General features: G+C 44.4%; 2 protein-coding genes across 2 annotated transcripts in view; one reads left to right on the plus strand and one right to left on the minus strand.

Moving 5' to 3' along the window:
* Positions 1-10,148, plus strand: part of LOC138978024 (uncharacterized) — a 19,506-nt gene extending 9,358 nt beyond the window's left edge. Inside the window, exons 2-8 of the mRNA XM_070350642.1 lie at positions 1-418; positions 937-1,173; positions 3,568-3,770; positions 4,112-4,591; positions 7,083-7,251; positions 8,768-9,011; positions 9,498-10,148. The exon at positions 1-418 is cut by the window's left edge and continues 805 nt beyond it. Coding sequence (XP_070206743.1) covers positions 1-418; positions 937-1,173; positions 3,568-3,770; positions 4,112-4,591; positions 7,083-7,251; positions 8,768-9,011; positions 9,498-9,919 — 2,173 coding nt within the window. The 3' untranslated portion in view covers positions 9,920-10,148. The remainder of the gene's footprint in view (positions 419-936; positions 1,174-3,567; positions 3,771-4,111; positions 4,592-7,082; positions 7,252-8,767; positions 9,012-9,497) is intronic.
* The window catches only part of LOC138978035 (cleavage stimulation factor subunit 1-like), a 100,643-nt gene continuing 88,594 nt past the window's right edge, over positions 7,635-19,683 (minus strand). The window contains exon 13 of the transcript XR_011459562.1: positions 7,635-8,411. The gene's annotated coding sequence lies outside the window, so the exon portion shown is untranslated. The remainder of the gene's footprint in view (positions 8,412-19,683) is intronic.

Genomic DNA, 19,683 nt, shown 5'->3' on the forward strand with positions numbered 1-19,683 from the left:
TGGTGGTGCAGACAAAAAGCCACAGAAAAACAGCCCAGCTTCCAAAGTCGGCACAGTTTCCAGTCAGAATTTCCAAAAGGACGCTCCCACCAAGTCTGCATCCCCGGTCCCCTATAGGCTGTGGCCGCTTGACGCAAAACATGACTACAGCGAGAAACGACTTCGCGCCGTTCAGTACAACGACATCCAAGAAGACGTCGCTCAGAATGTGGTCTTGGCCAACCTTGAGGAGCTGGGGAAGGTTCAGCAGGAGGTCATGTTCATTCTCTCCGAGTTCAGCTTTGATGACTACCTGACGAGACAGCGTGCATCACGTGGAAAGCACGTGCCACGCGCAGCTGACCTAGATCTGCAGTATCGGCGTGGTGACTTCGATGTTCTCATCATTCACCGCCAGTACGGCGTCATGGTCGGAGAGGTGCGGTAACCTAAGATACAGTATGATACAATAACACTTTCATATCTCAAAGTGGAGTGTCTGTAGAAAGGGAATTTACAGATAAATAACGCATCTCAGGAGGGTGGGTAGGGGTAGAGGGTGGGTAGGGGTAGAGGGTGGGTAATAAGGTCAAGAGAATCACCAGTTGCGGCCGGACCGTAATATCTCACCGTATAACATCAGCTCATTTACAAGACATAATTAAGTTACGATCAGGCACTAGATGTCGCGTCCGAAGTGCACACACACACATACACACGCGCGCGCGCACGCACACACACACACACACACATACACACACACACACGCGCGCGCGCGCACGCAAGCAAACACACACACACACATACACATACACACACAAACACACACACACACACACACACACACACACACACACACACACACACACACACACACACATACACATGGTGTACATGACTTTTTCCACACGAAGGAACGCATCTGTTGAAGCTTGACCCAGTAATTCATTGTTGCAGGTGAAGTCAGTGGGGTGGAACCAAGACTTCGTGAAGCCGTCACAGTCCGATGCGGATGCTGACGTGGCCAAGAGAGTGGAGAAGGCCGTGAGACAGCTGCACAAGTCAGAGACAGTCGTCAGACACTTGCTGAGCGACGTCGTGAAAGACCTCAAAGTGAAGAAAACTCTCTTCTTGCCTTTCATCTGCTGCGATCAATTGGAACAAGTTTTCAAGGCGTACCCTGGACTTGAAGAGGTATGGCGTAATGTTAGTGGGTTTTGTCTTTGGTTTTTTTATCGGTCCCCCCCCCCCCCCTTTTTTTTTTGCCTTGAAAAACACCTCGTCCGTACACACATGTAATGTAGTTTTGTTTAATCGTTGTACATGACCATGTAGTATTGTTTAATCGTTGTACATGACCATGTAGTATTGTTTAATCGTTGTACATGACCATGTAGTATTGTTTAATCGTTGTACATAATAATTAAGTAGATGTGCAACGCCAAGGCACTGCATACCCCAGCGAAAGACAAACCTCTCTCTCTCTCTCTCTCTCTCTCTCTCTCTCTCTCTCTCTCTCTCTCTCTCTCTCTCCCTCAAACACACACACACACACACACACACACGAACACACACAAACACACACACACACACACACACACACACACACACACACACACACACACCCCCCCCAAGTCACACACGCACACATACACACACTCACTCACACGCACTCACTCACTCTCTCACAAAAACTTCATACACACAAAACACACACCCATACGCACATATGGACAGACAGACATACACACATTTACAAACAAACACACATACACGCACACACATACACGTATGTACACACACACACCACACACACACTCACACACGAGTACAGACTCATGCACGCGTGCGCGCACACACACACACACACAAATACACACACACACACACACACCCCACACACACTCACACACACACGAGTACAGACTCATGCACGCGTGCACACACACACAAATACACACACACACACACACACACACACACACTCACACACACACACGAGTACAGACTCATGCACGCGTGCGCACACACATACACACACACACACACACACACACACACACACACACACACACACACACACACACAAATACACACACACACACAAATACACACACACACACACACTCACACACACACGAGTACAGACTCATGCACGCGTGCACACACACACAAATACACACACACACACACTCACACACACACACACACTCACACACACACGAGTACAGACTCATGCACGCGTGCGCACACAAATTCACACACACACACACACACACACACACAAATACCAAGTCACACGGGTATTTGGTGGACATTTTTAGCTATGCCTTTTCAATTTTGCCAGGAAAGACCCTTTTGTCAATCGTGGGATCTTTAACGTGCACACCCCAATGTAGTGTACACGAAGGGACCTCGGTTTTTCGTCTCATCCGAAAGACTAGCACTTGAACCCACCACCTAGGTTAGGAAAGGGGGGAGAAAATTGCGGCCTGACCCAGGCCTGAACACGCAACCTCTCGATTCCGAGCGCAAGTGCGTTACCACTCGGCCACCCAGTCCATGGCCATGTAGTATTGTTTAATCGTTGTACATGACCATGTAGTATTGTTTAATCGTTGTACATGACCATGTAGTATTGTTTAATCGTTGTACATGACCATGTAGTATTGTTTAATCGTTGTACATGACCATGTAGTATTGTTTAATCGTTGTACATGACCATGTAGTATTGTTTAATCGTTGTACATGACCATGTAGTATTGTTTAATCGTTGTACATGACCATGTAGTATTGTTTAATCGTTGTACATGACCATGTAGTATTGTTTAATCGTTGTACATGACCATGTAGTATTGTTTAATCGTTGTACATGACCATGTAGTATTGTTTAATCGTTGTACATGACCATGTAGTATCGACCAGGCCTCCCCAAAGTGTGCGTCCTATACGCAATAGAAGTCGAAAACATGTACTAGAATTTCGTGAAGCGGGTCCCGGGACGCACTAACATCCGTTATTGTACGTACCCTGTTTTCAGATTATACTCGTCAGGTAGGTCTTGTGTAAGCATGACGAAAAAAGACAGTTCAGATGTGTTTTAAGTACACAGGGGCCCCTGTACTCATGGGACCCTCTAAAACTCCGCTGTGGTTGTCCTGGGACTCTCTACAATTTCAAAGGTGGGTCCCGGGCCCCTCTTGGTGGTACTTCCGTGGGGAACCCTGTCGACTGGATCAGCGAGTTGGCTTGCCTTGGTAAACTGTCACCTTTGTTTGTGTTTACGACTTTGATCCTCAAAATACTCAAAATTATCACGTCTTTGATCATAGCCATAAACATTTTTCTTCTTTTCTTGTGCGAAAATGCTAGGCGAATAGATTTTCAAACAAAACTGTGACATCATTTTGCTCTTTAAGGCAATACTTAATTGAGCCCGAAGTCAACTTCACCGAGACTTCAAAGGGCCTTTTTACCGATAATGAAGTGCCAGAGCTTCCTGCAGCCCGCTTTGTGAAATAGACTTCGCGAAGTGGACTTCGCCCTGTTGATTTGAGGCTGTACACAAAGTTCAACCTCTTCTTCCAGGATGCCCGAACGTGTCTGGGCCTACCTGTGGGAGGGAAAGTGACAGACCGGTGTTGTTGTGCCAACCAACTGGTGAGCCCTGATGACCTGGGGCACGTGACACCCGCTGCACTCTCACGCCTGTCCGCCTGGTGGCGCTGCACTGTGGCCTGTGACCCTGACCCTGTCTTCAGTGATGACCTCTACTTTGAAGTTGTTGGAAGGTAAAGGAGATGGTTCTCGGGTTTGGAAGCGCACGGATATCTAGTATGCACACTATCGACTGAAAACGGCGTAATACTCTCATCATTGATATTTGTTTTCTTGCAAGTCAACACTTATGGTCGAGGTTGTTTTGTAATTGTAAATAAATATAAACGGTCAGTAGATATTCGTACCTGTGTGAGAGCTAATTTTTCTAATGCAATCGGAAACCAAAGATTATTTTATTTCCATTAACTAAATTGTGTCCGCACTTCTTTTGCTGCGATAGTTTAGTTTCGTAAAATCAAAGTCCATTTCAAAAATTGAGATTGCTAATGTAACTCTGCATTAAATGTTTCAGGTTCGTTGGCCCAGCCTCCTCGGTCAGTATTCACTGCGTGGTCCCCCCGCGTGTGGAGGTGCGAACAGAGGGGGAAGCGGTGTCGGAACTAGGACGAAGACTTGCACGTTTGGTTCTGACACCAAAACAGCTAGACCTCATCATCAGATCCCCGAGACTCATCTGCATCACTGGACCTCCAGGTACTGGCAAGACGGTTGTTCTCATTCTGATGGGATTGAAGTGGCTGCTGGATGGTCACAATGTACATGTTATCAGCACGAGACCTGCCAGTCTAGCTTCTTCCCAGGTGATGTACTACCAGCTGAATATGACGCAACAATCCTACACAGAAACGAACGAGAAGAAGGCTGTTGTGCACCTTCATCGGTTTAACTTCTACGAGAAGTCTGAGGTTGACAGAGCTATCGGGGACCTAACAGCAGCGAGTCTAGGAGGTAAACTTCACGTGTTGATGGAGGAGGCAGTCTTTAACGACAGGTATGTCTTGTAGTATGCTATTTCTGGCGGCGATGAAATATACAGTCCTTTTTAAATCACACATATTCTTTAGTATTTGTTTCACAAAAACACATTTAGAAATACATTGTGATACTCGTACTGAAACACTGAGATACGATACGACACGATACGCTATGGTACGATACAGTATGATAATGTACGGTATGATAAGGTAGAATACGATACGATACGACACGATACGCTATGGTACGATACAGTATGATAATGTACGGTGTGATAAGGCAGAATACGATACGACACGATACGCTATGGTACGATACAGTATGATAATGTACGGTATGATAAGGTAGAATACGATACGACACGATACGCTATGGTACGATACAGTATGATAATGTACGGTATGATAAGGTAGAATACGACACGATACGCTATGGTACGATACAGTATGCTAATGTACGGTATGATAAGGTAGAATACGATACGACACGATACGCTATGGTACGATACAGTATGATAATGTACGGTATGATAAGGTAGAATACGATACGACACGATACGCTATGGTACGATACAGTATGATAATGTACGGTATGATAATGTAGAATACGATACGACACGATACGCTATGGTACGATACAGTATGGTAATGTACGGTATAATAAGGTAGAATACGATACGATACGATACGCTATGGTACGATACAGTATGATAATGTACGGTATGATAAGGTAGAATACGATACGACACGATACGCTATGGTACGATACAGTTTGAAAATGTACGGTGTGATAAGGTAGAATACGATACGATACGATACGCTATGGTACGATACAGTATCATAATGTACGGTATGATAAGGTAGAATACGATACGACACGATACGCTATGGTACGATACGTAGAGGTTACATGCCGAGTCTCAGTGATTATCAAAAATAATGGTCGAAGTTAGCGGATCATGAAAAATGCGAGCTTCAGCGAGCTTTTTCATGACCGCGAACTGAGACCATTATTTTTGATAATCACTGAGACGAGGTGTGTAACCTCTTTATTCCTCCTTTCTTCAGTTATTCAAAGAAAAGAGGAGGTTTTTTTGCGAAAGTTTGATCGAATTGTATTCACTCAACCAGTCAACCTGCGCAGGCGATCGATTAATGCGCGGTTGTATAGTTCCGTGCAAATCATTCCATTCTGTTAACACTTCTTGTCAGTTTCCATATTTTGGACTAAAATCAAGTACACAGATATGCTGTTATTCTGCTGTGGCGGTAAAGGCAGATATTGTGTGTTCTGTTTATGTTTTAGTACCGCTTAGAATAATGTTCTTTCGTCAAATGGGACTAGCAGACGAATTTTTGCACCCGTGTTTCAACGTTAATTACTGTATGAAGTTCAGTTTTCTGGGGAAAATAGTGTATGAAACCGCTTTATGTTGTTTAAATTGATGAGATGTGTGCATTTGGTTGCGTGTGATCTGTTTATAAAATGAAATATTGTTGAAAACTGACCGTCGGATTGCAGTCTGTTGTCGAAGAAACTGAGTGAAAAGAAGGGGAACTACTCTTGTCGCTAGACAAAGTATGAGTTACTTGCCTTGGGAATTTGCTTGTGATGAACGTTTGTGCACGACAGATCTAGATTCAGAAAACAACGGAACTCATGGATTTTATATGGAGATTCATGTGTTCAGGCCTGTAGTTGTTCATTTAAATGCGGTATGTTTGTACTGTTTGCTCTAGAGATGTATACTTCGTACGAATAGAGCGTTCGGAACTTTTCAGTCGCAAAAGTAGTACCGAAACAGAACAGCTTCTCAACCCATTGCACTATCGAGGATTCAGGCTGTTGCTGGCTCGTTATTTGTTTGGTTGCTGGGTCATTATCGAAAAATAACTAGCTCTACAAGTTTACAGAGGTAAAGAAGCAGAGGGGGGAATAAAGTATGATAATGTACGGTATGATAAGGTAGAATACGATACGATACGACACGATACGCTATGGTACGATACAGTATGATAATGTACGGTATGATAAGGTAGAATACGATACGATACGACACGATACGCTATGGTACGATACAGTATGATAATGTACGGTATGATAAGGTAGAATACGATACGATACGACACGATACGCTATGGTACGATACAGTATGATAATGTACGGTATGATAAGGTAGAATACGATACGATACGACACGATACGCTATGGTACGATATAGTATGATAATTAATGTACGGTATGATAAGGTAGAATACGATACGATACGACACGATACGCTATGATACGATACAGTATGATAATGTACGGTATGATAAGGTAGAATACGATACGATACGACACGATACGCTATGGTACGATACAGAATGATAATGTACGGTATGATAAGGTAGAATACGATACGATACGATGTGATGCGACTTTATCGCCTAACTGTGAATAGAAACATATTTTCATGTCCTTCAATAGTACACTAATAATGATTGTCTTTCCCTTTAACCCTTCAGTAAAAACGTCCTGGGGCCGAACTACCAAAGGCTTGTTCACGACCTGAATTCACTGATGCCCGACCTTCACCTGTGGATGGCGCGTGTCCGCCATGACAACATCCCCACCGTGCTGGACACTCACGTCCTCACCCTGCCCCTGCGTTCCGCTCCAGTGGTGCTGCGAGAGGTACAGGACAGACAGGAAAGAGGGCTTATCTGTGTTGCATGGATAGTTTTGATACATGCATTTTAAATTGTAATATTTGCAGGAGGGTGGTTTGGGTTGGTTATTAATTGCATGTTGAATAAAGTACGTTGATACCACCGACTTGGGCTTTCCCTCGTTTCCTCTGATTTGTCATAGCGAATAGTGTCCGAGACTTAGTGCACAACAAAATCACGCTTCTATTGTGTATAGCATGCGTAGTATGATTTATCTTGACTTGCTCAAAATTAGGTTGTTTTTTGACGAGTTGGCCACAGTGGTATAGTTGGCGTTTCAAGTTTTGTTTTAAGTTGAATGATCATCGAAGCCGTTAAGATTATCTAGAGCGGCGTTGAAGGGGGGGGGGGGGGAGAGTTAATAGGGTAGAACATGTTAGTGGTGTAGCTATATGGATCTCTTCTTGTGGCTAACGAGTCTTCTGCTGCGAGGCCGAATTCTCATTTCACACAGAGAACCTTTTAGTTGCACTGATGTCTTTGGGTGGTGGCGGTTTTCCTTGACAGTAGCAAATAATTCGATCTTGGTAACAGAATGGGACAGGTGATAGGCATAGCCATTGTTCAGTTTTTATTTTGGTCAAAGTTGGATCAAAGCATTGAATGTGACAGTTCCATTCCAGTTGTCTTATCAGAGATTCACTTACAATTCTTCATGGTGAGATACTGGGTGTTGCGAATCTGTGAGGTAAGTATACAACTGGGCGGGGATATAGCTCAGTTAGTAGCGCGCTGGATTTGTATTCAGTTGGCCGCTGTCAGCGTGAGTTCGATCCCAGGTTCGGCGGAAATTTATTTCACAGAGTCAACTTTGTGTGCAGACTCTCTTCGGTGTCCGAACCTCCCCCCGTGTACACTACATTGGGTGTGCACGTTAAAGATCCCACGATTGACAAAAGGGTCTTTCCTGGCAAAATTGCTTAGGCACAGTTAATAATTGTCTACCTATACCCGTGTGACTTGGAATAATAGGCCGTGAAAGGTAAATATGCGCCGAAATGGCTGCAATCTACTGGCCGTATAAAATTTCATCTCACACGGCATCACTGCAGAGCGCCTAGAACTGTACCCACGGAATATGCGCGATATAAGACTCATTGATTGATTGATTGATTGACAAGTAGCCTATACTAAAATGCTTTTTGTTAGACATATCTATATGCGACAAGCTATTGATTATGCACATGTATGCACTTCATTTAGTTTGTCAGGAAGTATATACTGTGGTCGTTGCTGATGTTATATTTACATGGGTGGGGAATGTGAGGGGGGGGGGGTAGTCAAGAGATGCACTGATGAGAGGGGTTGCTCGTTGTTGAGGTCAATATTCGTAGCTGTAGCATGATGACCAACTAACAGAGAACGTTGACCATATCCCTTGGATCGTGTCGCAGGAAAGTAATCTTTGTATTGTTACGCCAACGGATGTCTCTCCTGTCAACAGTTAAGATCTTAATCATCATATTGCATTTGTCACCCAGGTTCAGCCAGGCGTGACGAGACACAAGGTGTACAAGTATGACGACCTGAGCAAAGTCGTGTCACCTGCCGACGGGCCTAGGGTGGTGCGCCTCACTCATTATGCTGCTGGTGGTGGTAATGGTGATGATGATGGTGGTGGTGGTGGTGGTGATGTCCACAGCGGGACGTGGCCTCACCAGTGTCGTCGCTGTGGTCGTGATGTTGCTGACGTTCTCCTTCGTCAGTTCAACGTTGGAGCTAAAGGTTTGTGCAACTGAACATTTGGTCAAATTAGGTAGTACATGTACTACAACTTGTATTTGATACTACATGTACTACAACTTGTATTTGATACTTAGTATAAGCTTAGCTTGTTGTGTGGTCCACCGTTTTTCTATTGTACTGTGCATGCCACCCTGTATCTTGTTTACACCACATGAAATTAAAAGCTATTGGTGTTTTTAGTGACTGCACAAAATGACCGTTTGATTTACTTTCCCAGAAATAAAAACATGCCTCTAGCGTATCTACAGGCTGAGGTTCGAACGTAGCAGAGCCTTGTGGATGAAACAATAAAATGACCGTTATATTTTCTTTCTCAGAAATAAAAGCATGCCTCTTACGTCTCTACGTCAAAACGTTCGAACGTAGCGGAGCCTTGTGTGGTTGTACGTATTTTCATCTTTGCAAGGAATCGGTGCAGCAAGCAGAATCTTTTTTTTTTATTGAAATATTCACTCATAATTGCAGAGAAACAAGCCCGGAAAGCCCCGGACCCGCTACGCTTCAGTGACGTATTCGTCCTAACCCGTGACATCGACCTGCAAGATGACGTCACAGATGACACAGGGAACGTGACGTCATCGGCAAGCGGAGTGGTTCATGGTCTCCGAGACAGAGGCATGCCGGTGTGCGTGTTAGAGTGCAGCCCTGGCCGAGACCTAGCGAGGTGGGAGAAAGACGTTGCCGACACAGCGGAGGCTGCTAGTGACAGAGTGACAGTGGCACACTGGAGACCCGTTCTTGGTCTAGAAAGGAAGGTGGTTGTGTGGTTAAGGGGCAGGGCGAGGGGGGAGGACGAGAAACGAAGTGAGGAAGAGGTGGAGGCGTGGGACAGAGTGTGGGTGGTGTCACGGTGCACCACACAGCTGGTGGTGGTGGAGGTTGTGTGAGTGTGGTGAGAGGGGATGAGGTACTCTGTTCCTCTGTGTGTGTGTGTACAGATGTTCCTCTGTGTGTGTGTGTGTGTGTGTGTGTGTGTGTGTGTGTGTGTGTGTGTGTGTGTGTGTGTGTGTGTGTGAGTGTGTGTGTGTGTTTGCGAGAGAAAGTACTGCATGAAAACTGTCACTAAGGGATTTATCGATTTGTCATTATGTTGATTTCCGGTGATAAATACATAACAGACAGAAGCTTTGCCTTTCTGTTTTGCAAGCGACAGGGCGTTCTGTGTATAATATCATTTATTTTAGAGTATTCAGGTCGTACACACACACACACACACACACACACACACACACACACACACACAAACACACACACACACACACACACACACACACACACACACACACATACACACACACACTTCAAACTATGGGAAATAACATCTTTTAATTACAAAATCAATCGTATTTCATATGTCTATTATTATAAATCGGCGATTTCTGACATTTTTCATCGAAGAACTATCTGATGTTCTTGTCACATGATTTAAAACAAATCTGTCATCAACTTAACGTTTTGAATTTGCAGTGCATACGCAAACGTGAACACATTGTGCAATTTTAACTGAAAAGCAAACATATACAGATTTGGCTTATGGCTGCCTAACTGGCGGGGTAAAAACGGCCATACACTTAAAAGCCCACTCATGCACAAAAAACACGAGTGAACGTGGGAGTTTTCATCTCATGAACGCAGAAGAAGAAAGAAGAAGAAGAAAGCACAGTGCTTCTCGGCTCACCCTATCAGATTTCACCAGGCTTTTACTTAGGGTAAAGCTTTCCCTCCTCTTCGTCACATACCAAACGTCAACACCCTGACTTCTTGCTTTGGTGTGCTGGAATTTAGTTTAGTAAGTATTTTCTTAAATGACACAAGTGACTTTTACAAAACTAATCCATCACAAACACTCACTGTGTGCACAGAGCCCCCATGCTGTTCATTTTTGGTATACGACCACGTGTGATTCACTGTCATCTTTGCTGATCAATGTTTCAATCGGTTTTACAGACTCGATAACTCGCGCTTTCTCTACTTTCTTTGGGGCCAGAATCCTATTTACTGAAGAAAGCTACCTCGGTAAAATTCACATTTTCTTCAATATCTATAGTTAAATGGCCGGGTCAGTGGATTATTACATTAAGTTATTTTCTGGTGGAATACAATTCAAAAAAACAAATGACCACTTACTGTGGGGGAAGTAGTTGCACAGTGAGTCCTTGCAGGCCAAGCTGTCAGACCGAGGGTGACCTTGCAGTAATCTGCATATGCTAATGTGGAGGTCATGGCGTCAGTAACATCCTCCCCGTAGTACATATCGGATAAACAGTCAAAGAAATATTTCTCTGTCAACTGTGACCCCACGCCAGTACTCCCAAGCGCAAGACAAATTCTTCTATGAAAATTGAAGCCAATAAAATTTGAGTTGAGTTGAGTTGAGTTGAGTACATGACCTGTCACATAAAATCGGCCCCATGTTTATTTGCACACATGTGGTTCACATGTGGCAGTCATGTGGTCCACTTTGAGCCAGGCCACACCCCACATTGGGCCAGCATTGGACCAGTGAGTTGCAGTTACTTGGATTCCAGTGAGCAGCAATATCGTGACTCGACTCCATTACTTTCTTCCAAATCCCGAAGATGAATACAACGGGTTTTTTTCCGACTGCACTAGCATCTATGCTGCAGACACTGTCTACAACGTGTCATTTGACATCGTGGGATGTCCACGAAAAGGGAAAATAGACTACTTTGATCCTCAGGTGGGATGACGACTCGGCCGCCATTGCTATATCCAGTTAACCACGAACTGCCGGCCTTTTGCACGTTCCCGCATGAATTCCCCGAGCGAGTTACGCCGTGATGCACAGCGTGCTGTGGTACACCCACAGAATATGGTCAGTCGCACAGACAAAACACAAACACAAACGTCAACGACTTGCCAGGTGCACATAACACAGGCAGTCCTAGTGACACACACACACACACACACACACACACACACGCAAATGGCTTTCTCGTTTTTCCATTGTCTATATGTATAGGTTACAACACGAGTGGTTTTTTATATGGCTTGTATTTCAGTCAAGACCCAGCGGATGAATATCATCGGGAGACACGAGCCTCTGGCGAGTGTCTCTCGATTGATATTCCCGCTGGGTCTTGACTGAAATACAAGCCATATAAAAAACCACGAGTGTTGTAATCTGTATATCCCATTCTACCATCAAACACAAAGTGTAGACTACTAGCGGCACTGTTGCGATCTGTGCAGGGTAAAACTGTTGCCAGCGAGACTTAGCCCTTTTGCAACCTTAAACTAAGTGACCGTCGCTGAAAAAATAAAACGAATGAGTGCATCGATAAGTACGCGGTAACACTACTTTCAGACCATTTAAAAGCTTTAAGTAAAGGTTCATAAGTTGCAAGAAAGTAATGAAGTCGAATAGAAATTAATTTAGTTGAAGCGCACAATTCTTTTGTTTTGCGTTTCAGGTCGGCAGAAGGGGCGAAACGGGTTTGGGACCCATTTGGCTTACTCGATTCAGAATTGATTCCACGTTGTTTTTCTCGAACGTGTGTAATTAGGCTTATTGACAGAGAAGCAAATCTTAGGGAACAAATATGTAGGTTTAGATTTAACCATTTGCTCCCTATTTGAAATGTATCTACGTGATAAACTGTTTTGCGAGTGTGTTTGCATGGATGAACTTAAACTGGTATGGGTGAGAGGAAAACGCGACCGACACGTCTGTCACCGCCGATTGATTGCATTTTGAAGGAATATGACTGGATTACGGAAAAATATGTGGACTTACTGCAGAGCCAGGCAAAAGAGTAGACTTGCTCGCAAAACACGTGAAACAGCCGATGTTTGAAAGCTGAAGGCGCACACCGGCAAAACACACTACCGACAGATTCTCAAAAGTCGTCTGCTAACGATGCAAGGGGAGGGTACTCGTGTTTTTGTTTTGGTTCGCTAGCATCTGGTTATCTTGTAAGTTGAATGTTCGTTTTTTTCGACCTGCATTGCTTTCATAATGAAAGAAACTTTTGCTTATTGCATCTCATACATCAGATCAGTTCTGAGATTCATTTTTGCGTGCAACTGATATGGTTTTCTGAGCCGTGCAATACGATTTTAGAACTTCATACAAATGTGTCACATTGTTCGGCGCGAGCGAGGTCAAAGGTCGGGAGGAAAGTAGTCCTTTGCCCAAATCGGAATCTGCACTATCATATATTTTTTGGAGTCCATGATGTATTTATTGAGCTATAAAAATACAACATATATACCCATACTGAAGTAACAGAGACAAAGAAGGGAGGTCATGGGATATATGATTATATCTCCGAGCCCACATTCAAATGTCTATTCGGTATTTTGATATCTCATTACCCGTGAACAGGGCTAGATATGTATAAGTGATTAAGATGATAGAATGTTAGTAATCCCGCTCAGACCCAGCAATATCTCAAGTACATTGTTCAAAAGAAATAATTATGTCCCGAACCAAAGCGCGCAAAACCTATGGCATGTTGTTATAGACCTTTACGGGCTCTATGACACCCCTCCCCCTCCTGGGGATTTTTGTAAACAATGATTTTTGGATAGCTTGGTCCCTAAGATATTCAGATCAGGTTGTTTGCATTCAGCAAAGTTATGCGTTTGGCACTGGTGCACTTATAAAGTTACGTACAACTGAAACGCGACGCGTCACAATAGTGAGATTGGGTAACCCTAATATTTCACCAGCTGATATTGCCGCAAAATCGTGTTTAGTGGCACATTGATGGCTATGACATTGTTAACATACAATTCACCGCCATCTGCTTGATAGCAGTCGCAGAGTACCGCGTGCACTGAACAGTTGCGTGATACTGGAATGCGGTATACCGGTATCTCGCGACCAACACGAACAGTTGCGTGATACTGGAATGCGGTATACCGGTATCTCGCGACCAACACGAACAGTTGCGTGATACTGGAATGCGGTATACCGGTATCTCGCGACCAACACGAACAGTTGCGTGATACTGGAATGCGGTATACCGGTATCTCGCGACCAACACGAAAAGTTGCGTGATACTGGAATGCGGTATACCGGTATCTCGCGACCAACACGAAAAGTTGCGTGATACTGGAATGCGGTATACCGGTATCTCGCGACCAACACGAACAGTTGCGTGATACTGGAATGCGGTATACCGGTATCTCGCGACCAACACGAACAGTTGCGTGATACTGGAATGCGGTATACCGGTATCTCGCGACCAACACGAACAGTTGCGTGATACTGGAATGCGGTATACCGGTATCTCGCGACCAACACGAACAGTGGAGGAGCTCCACTGTTTCACTTCATCATTCAATCAGAGCTTGATTTTAGAAGTCTGATCACTCCGGGATATTGCCAAGAACGAGTTGTACTGCCTGTCTTCTGGAGCACCAGCATCCTAGGACGTCGAGAACGATCTCCTCGTTGCTGACAGAGTTGGTGAGGAAGCATACAGGCAGTTTGTTAAGGAACGGCTGTTGGAGAGAAGGGTCAGTTTTAACGTCCCTATAAAAAAAACCCTTGAAGACCTTTGCAAAGACAGCCAAGTCTGTCAAAGTGTCAGGAAAATCAAAGAAGACCCACCAAATCACAGCAGAAAGAAACGTATTTTCCCAACTTGTTCTGGTCGCTGTAAACCACAACATCAGCATGGAGCGTGTACTTCAGTTTCCACTGGGGCCTGTTCCCTGGTCCCTGGTCCCTGGTCCCTGGTCCCTGGCCCCTGGTCCCTGGTCCCTGTTCCCTGGTCCCTGTTCCCTGTTCCCTGGTCCCTGGCCATGTCTGATGGGACCCCAGCAAGGACTGACAAAGCAAAGCTACTGCACCTTCTGGAAACTGAATCCCACAGAGCTGAGAAGCCTGCAAATGACACCAACACATACGTTATCGACGGCAACGCCACGTTCCAGCAACAAGTGGCACTACCGACTACCTTCGGAGAACTTGCAGAACAGATCTTTGACCAGTTGCCCAAAGTGTCAAGAGTAGACTTCGTCACAGATTCCTACCGTCCAAATTCAATCAAAGGCAGTGAGAGAAACCGGAGAGGAACATCAGAGAAGCACTTGGTCAAAGGACCGGCGACGAAGGTCCCCAGAGACTGGAAAACCTTCCTGTCCAATGATGAGAACAAGACCAGTTTCGCGAGATTCCTTCTGAAAGAGTGGAAGAAGGATAACAAGAAGTATGCACCAACACTTCAGGGAAGACAGGTTCTGTTCGTCTGTCAGGAGAAGTGTGTCAGGCTGACAACCGTCAACGGGCAGACAACACTGTCAGAAGAAGTGGAAGAACTGTGTTCAAACCATGAAGAGGCGGACACCAGAATTGTCTTTCATTGCCTCCACATTGCAGCAAGTGTTCCAGATGTTGCTACAGTATCTGTGAGATCACCAGACACAGATGTGTTTGTCCTGCTCCTTAAGTTTTCCCAGACCATCAAGCAAACGGTTCTGTTTGACACTGGGACTGGAGACAAAAGACTCCTTGATGTCAAACTCGTTGCTGCAGATACAGGGGAAGACATCTGTCAGGCTCTTCCAGCACTACATGCCTACACAGGTTGTCACAGTACCAGTGATTTCAGGATATGAACCTTAACAGCTGATTTTCCTGGTGTTTTGAGGTCAATAATCTGAACTGCTTTGACCTTTTAAGCGATGGGCCTAAATGTCAACGGCAATCTCACTTGTATATATATTTAGTTTAAGAGGTTATAGAGATTTGTTTGTGCATGTTGAAAATGTTTAGTGTTCCTGCATTCATGTACCTAATGTAAAATTGCATCATCATTATGATCATGATCATGATCATGATAATCATCAACACTTTAATCAGCACCATGTCATGCATGATGCCCAGGCTGCATGTTAATGTTCGTTCATCTTTTGTTTTTCCCTTATTTTGTTAAACAAAAAATCGTCAAGTAGGTGAGGGAAACTATGGGCTTATTTATATTCTCTGTTTCATCTTTCTTGTTTGTCTCTGTAAATGTACTCTAGGAAAATATTTCTTGTATTTCAATTGTTCTCTTGTTACATCTATGATGTAACAATTGCACTCTTATAACACATAAAATAGTGGATAAATAAGGTTGCACGAAATACATCATAGCTGGCTCTACTTTCTGTCGTCCTTGACATTCCAAAATCCACATGTACCTGTCGACCGGATGTGCAAGGGGTTACCACGCTTTTGAGAACTTGCGCGAGAGTCTATAGCTGAGTTTTAGTCTCGACTTGCCGAGACTATCATCACAGCGTCATAGATTTCATGACGTCTGTCGTCCATCGCGTCATATTCTGGGGACGTAATCTGTTTCCTTCTATTCACTGTTCTATTTCTCTCTTGTGATCAACATGATAAGCCGTGTGTGTGTGAGTGTGTGTGCTCGTGCTCTCAACTAAAACAGAAGTCAAACTAGCAATCGTTAAAAACCCAGTCCGTCCGACCAGCACTGCTATGTTCAGGCTATGCTCTTGGAGGGCCCCAAAGGGTTTAAAACCGTGATCGTGATTGGCGTTTTTTGACCTTTCTGTGACCGTGATTGCCGAAATTTCCATTTCTGTGATCGTGATGGGACTTTGCCCGTGATCCGTGATGACAAAAAAATCAAGTCTCGTGATCGTGATCGTCATTTGTTTTCGTGATCGTGATGGGCATTATTGCAAAGCATTTTATTTTCAACGTACATTTTTTCACAGCTGTATTACACTCTATGATCCTCTAGTCTATTCGGTAAGGAGCCAACCCCGATTGAAAGGGAAGCAACAACACATTCAGAAATATGATTTTGAGAGCGATTGCTTCCCTTTAAAAGAACCCATTACACACTGACAAAAAGAGATCCAATCAGAAGGCAAATTGCAAAAGTCTACCAAACTTCATCCAATGGATGGGCTTCGTGCAAAAGTTTTGAGTGACATTCGAATTCGAAGATCAAAAATGGCGTGCAGCGGTACTGTCATCGAACTTCTGTTATATTTTGTGGATTCAAGCCAGACCAAAGCAGGCGGCGAGAATGCCTTCCTTGGTGGAAAGGTCAGGCTACGGGTCGGTCTTTCTGAAGACGAAATACCAAGGTATGTTGATCTATGTTGCTCTATGACTGTTCTGAATGTAGGCAAAGATCTTGAAATTTGTTCAAGATCTTTGAGTTTGAGTGAGATCATTGACATTGTCGACATTGCCACGTCCGGCTGTCACTCGCTCAGTGTGACCTCGACTGGCTCGAGATCGAGTCTGCGTTTAGCCAAAACCGAAACTAGAAATGTGTTTTTCATCCCAGCAACGTGGACACGCTTGGCATAGATTCTAATTGTCGCTTCTTTGCATTAAGCTTGGATTTATTTTAGCGCCTGTAAACTTTAAAATCAACAATGGGTTAAATTCAGAAACAATGGCGGGGAAACGCGCCAGTTTGGGTCACTTGATCCTCATGTCAAAGACGATCAAAGTCATGTTCGTTGGGGATTTTGTCAGGCATGCTACTTTTCCGGTAATTGCCGGAAATCCGATAAAGCCGTTTTCAAAATCCGGTAAAGTCAAATTTTTTCCGGTGAAGTTGAAAAATTTCCGCAAAAACGATCCGTGTGAATATCGCGCAACGCGACCGGGCGCCGGTCTCAATGAAGCCAGCGCACAGTAGTGTTGTTTTCACCAGTTTGGAGGTGTGTTGAATGGTGGTGGGGGGAGGCTAAAATGAGATTTTTAACAAGATCACAACACTATTACAACCCCTAAAATGATGCCCAGAATGCACCAGATTGCACAGATTTTAACCGTTTTTTGAAAAAATTTCCGGGGGGGCATGCCCCCGGACCCCCCTAGTTGGCTCGCCTGCTTCGCAGGCTCAGGCTTGTGGCTTCGCTACTGGTACTGCGCGCTTCTTTCAGGTAAAACCGTTTTTGGCCTGTAGCATTCCTGTTTTTTATTCAAGGCCATGGAACCAGGCGATGGTGTACCTCAAATTGTACGGCAAAGTTGAAAATAAAAAACCCATCACACATACATGTACTTTAATTTCAATCCACCCAATAGTTTTTGAGAAAATGGGTTTACAAGATTTAGCTCTGGAAATGTGAAATTGTGCAAGTATATATTCATGTGTGTGAGTGAGGGTGTGTGAGGGTGTGGGGGTTGAATGTGTATGAGTGTAGAGAGAGAGAGAGAGAGAGAGAGAGAGAGAGAGAGAGAGAGAGAGAGAGAGAGAGAGAGAACGAGAGAGAGAGAGAGAGAGAGAGAGAGAGAGAGAGAGAGAGAGAGAGAGAGAGAGAAAAAACCCAATGAAAACAACATTCTTGTTACTGATTACAAATCATGATATGTATTTCTATGTGTGTATGAAAGAGAATTCAAAAAATAATTATAAAAAAGTGCAACAGTTGTCACTTTGTGTTGAATAAACAATATATCCAGAGGAGCGAATTACTGTGTGGTTGTGTTTACTTTGACACGTGCTTTCTGTACATGCAACTTTTACCGTGACCGTGATTTGCCACTGGTGTTCGTGATCGTGAAAACAAAAATCAAGGTAACTGTGATCGTGAAAGCGAAAATTTCCCTTCCCGTGATCGTGATGATACCCCCCCTTTGGGGCCCTCCTCTTGTAAAGTTACAGAGTGCCCGGTACACAAGCTCAGCAGTGTCGACTCGCTCCGTTTCAAGCTTCCTACATCACTTTCTGCACCCCGTTCCCGAAAGGCACGAGGCTCAGACACAAACAACAATGATTAAGCTTTCGCTTTAAGCAACAAACTCGAAATAACCGCTCACCATCTTCGAGAAGTTTGTCAAGAACCGGCGCGGTGTCCACACCACTCCAAGCGAGGAACCCGCGTAATCGAAGTAGCGAAAGTGCAACTCGCGTCGATGTTTTCAGCTATACGTCAACTCTCAAGCGTGTAACACATGCTAGCGGCATGCAATGTGTTCACTACAACTGACGAGGGACACAAGGGTGTAACACATGCTAGCGGCCTGCAATGTGTTCACTACAACTGACGAGGGACACAAGGGTGTAACACATTCTAGCGGCCTGCAATGTGTTCACTACAACTGACGAGGGACACAAGGGTGTAACACATGCTAGCGGCCTGCAATGTGTTCACTACAACTGATGAGGGACACAAGGGCCTTAACACACGTTAAATAGTGACACAAAACAACACGTTGGGCTCAAATTTGACTCAGCCGTTTCCTTCCATAAACGCCATAAACGCCCGCGGCATCTGCAGTCGATTGGTTAAAATGAATAAAAGTAAACTTTTTGTCTGATTGGTGTGAGTTGTACTTTTGCTTCTTCGATTACGCGGGTTCCTCGCTTGGAGTGGTGTGGACACCGCGCCGGTTCTTGACAAACTTCTCGAAGATGGTGAGCGGTTATTTCGAGTTTGTTGCTTAAAGTGAAAGCTTAATCATTGTTGTTTGTGTCTGAGCCTCGTGCGTTCGGGAAGGGGGAGCAGAAAGTGATGTAGGAAGCTTGAAACGGAGCGAGTCGACACTGCTGAGCTTCCGGCGTTATATTCGTTGTAGTGAATAGTAGTAGTAAGGTACAGCAAGGATGAAGGAGTAAATAATGATCGACCGGCGTTTGATAAAAGTTCCTGTGCATGGGATATATACAGGTTACAACACTCGTGATTCTGTATATGG

This window comes from Littorina saxatilis, linkage group LG10 (genome assembly GCF_037325665.1).
Source record: "Littorina saxatilis isolate snail1 linkage group LG10, US_GU_Lsax_2.0, whole genome shotgun sequence".
Taxonomy (NCBI): Eukaryota; Metazoa; Mollusca; class Gastropoda; order Littorinimorpha; family Littorinidae; genus Littorina; species Littorina saxatilis.